General features: G+C 47.0%; 1 protein-coding gene across 1 annotated transcript in view; it reads right to left on the bottom strand.

Annotated features, from left to right (window-relative positions):
- Positions 1 to 744: 744 nt before the first annotated feature.
- LOC135914896 (uncharacterized) overlaps positions 745 to 6,000 on the bottom strand; it is a 364,873-nt gene continuing 359,617 nt past the window's right edge. Inside the window, exon 9 of the mRNA XM_065447822.2 lies at positions 745 to 1,767. Within this exon, the coding sequence (XP_065303894.1) occupies positions 1,537 to 1,767 (231 nt within the window). The 3' untranslated portion in view covers positions 745 to 1,536. The remainder of the gene's footprint in view (positions 1,768 to 6,000) is intronic.

Here is a 6,000-nt window from a genome sequence, read left to right as displayed (position 1 = left end):
CTTGAATATGTCATTTTACATCTTACGTGAATTTGTTACGTCATGTACAAGGGTTCTGCAATAGCTGCATTTCCATATTACAAAACTTTTTTTATCTTCATGGGTGACATATCAATTTTGTCCCCTTCATATGTAATATCAGATGCAATTCACGGAATTGTGATGTCATTTTCATTGCCGAGTTAGAGTTGTAAACTTAATTATTTAGTTTCCTGAATATTTTCGATTTTCGCCAATCTTTAATAAAAAATTGACGACCTAAATCAAAAATTCAAAACCAACAGTCACTAGATTTTAAGGTTTCCTTTCGAATGCAACAAACCTCGTCAAATTTGGCGCAGTGGTTGCCGAGAGAAACGAATTCTCCTGTTACATGCATTTATATATGAGCAGCCGAGCTAAAGCTTCCTCTTAATGTTTAGATGCAGACACGACGCATGCGCTGAACTTCGTGGCGGCGCCGCTAGGTGGCGTAGCGCGACTTCATCTTCGTGCGTTCAGTAGTGAACGCTAAAGAAAAGATATCTAACTACATCGACAATATATGCGCTATTGCCCACATAATGGTAAAATAAACAAATACGAATACATTTCCTTCGGGTTCATATAAATAGTATTAAATAAAAAAGCTTCAAAAATATTTCCTTCACTGTTACCTGATGGTTGCTCACAGGTCGAGTAGAGAGAAAATGCACACGGAATAAGGTAACACATGCACATTTCGCACAATTTTATAGATGCACGTAATGACACTATTTCAACTTTATTTCATGCAGCTTTCACGAAATGAAGGTGTACATTTTTTACCTTCTTATAAGTAGTCGGCAATCCTAGCTTCAAACATTTAGGGTCGCATATGTTGCGAAAAAAGTGTAATGCGAAGCGTAAAGCTTACATCAGTCGCAGCTAGTATCACAGAATCGAACAAAGTTTATGCATTTACGGTGCCAGGTGTCATGCTACAACATGTATAAAATGACCCCTAGCGCTGAATTAAAGTGCAGATTATTGTTGCAAATTGCGATAACATCATGAATTCCACCTTAATCATCGATTAAGATGGAATAATCATGGAATCATAACATCATCGATTCCGCCCTCCAATATATATATATATATATATATATATATATATATATATATATATATATATATATATATATATATATATATTTATATATATCAGCGCCCTCGCGGCTCTTGATATTATTGACGCCAAAAAGTACCGCTCACCTACAAAAATGCGGAAATACGCACCTTTTCCAAAATATTGTGCTGTTTTGAATGTACGAAGCGTATAGAGTGTATGAATGGAACTGAGAGCAGACAAGATTTTTCCGTCGCTTCAACCTTACCCGTGTTTTACCCTGAACGTCAACGCAGATGTCCGATTCGACTTGAAACAAAAAAAAGAAAAAAAAAGAAACAAGAAACGCTGCGCTCATGGCACCTACGCCTGCACCGTGCACGCAGACAACTCCTCCACGGCGCTGCTTGAGTAAAGTGCGCTTCTCCTCAAAGCGCGCGGGTCGTTGGCTACGTTGGCAGCGAGGCGAAGCCCACCGCGGGCAGCTGGGTCGAGTGGCGCCTGCGAGTGGGCGTGCTGGCAGCGCCGCGCCGTCCAGCGGTGAAGGCCGACGAGCGAGCGCTCAGGCGCCGCGAGATGGTTTGTATGCGCTCGCGGCGCTGGAACACGGTCTCGGCCGACGAGCTGCAGCCGATGGTCTGGGCCAGGATGGACGCGAAGTACACGAAGTTCACCAGGCTCTGCGCAGACGCAAAAAAACACACGCGGGGCGCACGGGGCCGTCGTCTGCACTCTTCCACATCACGTTGTCACTGCTTGCTCAAGGCCGCGCGAAGCGAAATACATTAAAGTACACGCTTGAGCCGTGTGCGTACGCGGTGAAGAGGTAGCGGTAGAAATAACTAGCGCTAATAAAAAAAAAGAAAATAGAAAACAAAAGGCGATCAGCGACATCGCCTTCCCGCTCCAACTCGCCGTGACGTCAAGGATTTTGACGGCATCTCGTGTGGCCTAGTGAATTTTTTAAAATGGTAAATGAGTTTCCTGTTTACTTTAAAGGAGCCAAAGTCTTGACAAAAAAAATACTTCCACTAATACGCAACGGGCCAAATATGACAAAATGTGCTTTGAAATCTGTGACGTCGTAATGACGCACATGGACTCATGCTTCGGCTCGCAGTTCGAGAAAGTCAACTTTAGCCTTCATTTTCTCTTCTGGCAGTCAACCTATAACCGCGAAATTGACGAAAAGATGCTTTTTCGCAGAATGCTTTATCGGTATAAGGTGACTTTGTGCATCTATTTAGTGTTCTTTTAAGAGGAAGCGTTACTTCAGGGTGACTCCTTCCCCCCCCCCCCTCGCCATAGTTCTCGGTAGCTAGCTAAGCAAACAGTAACTCGGTTTAACCCCTCTGCCTTCTACGTCTCATTTACTATCTCTCTCTCTCGCGCGCGCAACATTAGTTTAACGGTGTGTTGCATTTGCTGGGAACTGATGTAATCGACATAGTTGGGCTATAGACCCTCCATCTGAAATTGCGGATCACTGCCTCGTCCAACTACCACGCGGCTCTGAAGCCCTTTCTGACATAAATAAAAGACAAAAGTTTCCTGCCCTCACGTTTACTTGGCAAGGCGCGATCACCTAGTCCCCGGACAAATAGCGATTACCGCGCCACCAGTGCTGAGAAGAAGAACGCCCCGCCGACAAGAGGCACGCACGTGCCCTATGCCCCACTTTCAGCGAATACCATACTGTACGCATGGCTGCGCAGTCGCTTGCGAGCCCGAAAGGGATTTGCCCGAAATGCTTACGCGACCGATTCCGTGCTGCGTGCAGTCCCTTCTCCGTCCTTTCTCTCTCTCCGCCTCCTCCCAATAATCGGGCGCAGCCTAGAGAACGCTAGCCCGAAGCTTCTTCGGATCGATGATGAGCGACAAAGAGAAAGAGAGATACAGAGAGTGAGAGAGAGAGAAAACGAAACGGTACGAAACAAAGAATGTGAGCCACGTGATGGCACGCGACGGCCATTAACGCAGTTGTCTGCCCACATTAGAGCGACAGCGGCGACGTCAATGCAGTAGAGGAGAACGGCAGAGACACGTGGCGGCGAGGAGGAAGACTAGAGACACGCGGCGCACGTGGGCACGACCGTGAGAACTACAGGGCACGGGGCGAAGAGAGAGGGGGGAGGAGGGGTTGACGAACCGTCACTGGCGTGCCTTTCCTTGCGACACTGTCGCGCGACTGGCCTCTGGTTCACTTATTTTATTAATCGGCGTGCGAAGAACGAAGCCTCACGGCTACCCACGCCTCCACAGAGTTTGAAGCAAAATTCACTATAGAGGGAAATGTGGCGTTAGTGTTTACGGCAGCTACATGCCTAAAATTCGTTATCCCCGGCTTCGCACAGCCTTTTTTACTTTGCAAGTGAACTGGCCTAACTGAAAAAAAATTCATTTAATCAATAGGAAAGACGAGCGAACGGGAAAGGTGTGTCCCTATTGTCCACGACTCCAGTGGGCGTTGCCAGTACGCTACTTTCAACGAAAGATACGCTGCGTCGTAAGTGCCACAATTCGCTTTGTTTATGCACGTGCGCAGCAACTCCTAGTTCCTCCGCGCGCGTTTAGAAAGAGAAATGACTAGAAATTTAGCGTAGAAAACGCGCAATAACTAACCCAAACAAGAAAGCTTGAAGCCACAAGCGCGAAGATTCGACAAGTCCCCGAAATACACTTCATTCACACGGCAGCTGAACGACTGACAACGTCAGAGTTACCCCCGAGTAATCTTTCGCAGGAAATCTCCTCGATGCCAACGACCGCGCTCCCGCGTGGCGCTTCGCCCTGTTGCGCAATTTCCTATCGGACGATGGGCTTCCCCGCATCGACGTTATGCGTGCGCGTTCAATGGGCTGTACGATCCGGGTAGAGGCAATGACGAAACCGCGCACACATATCGAGAGAGACATAGCCATCGACCGACAATGAGGAATAGATCAGCAAGGACCCGGTTGTCGCCCACTCCGACGCTGTCGACGCTAGTGTCGGGACGGACCGACTGAGGTCTTCGGACTGAGTGAAGGACTATAACAGCCTATTTCGAGGTTGTTGGTTGGCCAAGAAAGTGCTGTCGGAGCAGCAAGGCGTACAGTGCTGAATCGGAGAGGTCGGACGGAAGGTTGTTTGAAGAGTGCCCCCACGCTGTCGCCGCTCGCTTAGATTCAAGTCCGGTCAAGCACGGCGGGAGCACCGATCGAAGAAGGGTCAGCTGCTTGGCCCTGAACCTTTGCTTGCGTTCGATTAAGTTTATTTTTATTTTCTTTTTTTTTCGCAGCGCATGTTTAGCGATGTGCCGGGCTAATGTACGGGGCTTTCTTCGGGTAGGCCTCTAGAGTTTTGCTATACTTGCCGGTTTTAGTTGTGCGGCGGTAGTACTGGGTGGACGGAACAGAAGGGAAGCGTTAAAAAAATGCAAAGAACTTGGATCAACCTCATACGAGAAAAAAAAAAAAACATCCAACCGTTTCAAGTTCGCGCTGTAGTGCACAAGAAATAATTTGCGCGCCGTGATAATTTAAGTTTTTACCAAGAAACTTGTCCTACCCACGTGAAACAACTATCCTGCTGATCTCTGGAAGTATCCGCAAAAGTTCCATTTACGTCTATTTCGACCGAAGGCATGGCAGCTCAGAATTCGCAAAGAAAGCTTTGCATATAGAGCGTGGCTCAAGATTCCACTTGTAAGGCCTTGGAACACAAGCAATTTAATTTTGGTGAATCGAACAAGCCAGAACCGCAGCGGATCGTCTACTGGGATTAGTTATTCATAATACATCAAATGTCCCAGAAACTACTCATTATACACAAGGAGGACATTACTAACTCGTACTTAGTGGCACGGGCTGGGGTATTCTATGCATATTTTTCTTTTAACCGTATCATACTATATTTCCCTTCGCCTTTCCCCCTAGTTTGAGGCAAAAGTCTTATATGCCCCATGAAGCGGAAAATCCCGCGAGCGTCCGACGTTAACACCGGATGGCAAGAAAACCCACGTGACCAAGTGATGACATCACGTTCCCGACGCTGGACCTACTGTGGCTCGCACTGAGAAATCCCACGGTGAACAGCTGCAGCGTGGGACCGACGCCGTGGCGCACGCCCAAAATTGGATTAAGGTGGATTAAAGTGGATTAAGGTTGGTAGAAATAAGAGACAGCTGGATTAAGGTTCGTATGAACTAGAGCAAGGTGGATTAAAGTGGATTAGGATAGGTTATGGTGGGGTAATAAAACAATAATCTACGTCCCTTCGTCCCGTGATGCAGGAAGAGGCCACTTCAAAGCCTCACCCAGCTGTTGGTCCCTACGCCCAGCTAAAGCATCGATCAAGATTGCGCCTTTATGTCTTAGCAGCGAAAGCTTCGTAAGTGAAAATGGTTATGGAAATGGAAAGCCCTGTCTCTCTGTATCGAAAGCTTGATTAAACAATATTCCAACTCTATAGACGATTGCACGAAAATATAGACATCTTCAAAATCACGCGTTCTCTCCTCGCACGGTGTTTCCCGACGACTCCCTCCTCGGTTACATTTAAGAGAACTGGCTACACAGTACCTGCCTGCAGGCATTTCCGGAAGGTAACCATCAGGAGAAGCTGAATTCCGCACCAACCGAAACGGGCAGCCAGGTTTAAACAGAGGCGTGCACGGTGCTCATTTGCGAACACAGTGCGCTGCGTATCCCTAAAATGCAGGTCTACGGTGTATGTTGGCACTTTTAAATTCTCTTTTTATTAGGTTTTCTCTGAGTGTTCTTTAAAAATGAAAATTCCATAGCATTTACTGACACTGGAGGTTCAGGCGCAAGAGCAAATGGCGGTTTATAGCTTGCCATGTTACCTTGACAGCTCACAAATATTCAACAATTCTGCTACCACTTGATGGTATAAATCAGGCGGGGAGCGCT

This window comes from Dermacentor albipictus, chromosome 2, assembly GCF_038994185.2.
Source record: "Dermacentor albipictus isolate Rhodes 1998 colony chromosome 2, USDA_Dalb.pri_finalv2, whole genome shotgun sequence".
NCBI lineage: Eukaryota > Metazoa > Arthropoda > Arachnida > Ixodida > Ixodidae > Dermacentor > Dermacentor albipictus.
This window is presented reverse-complemented; position numbering and strand designations above follow the sequence as displayed.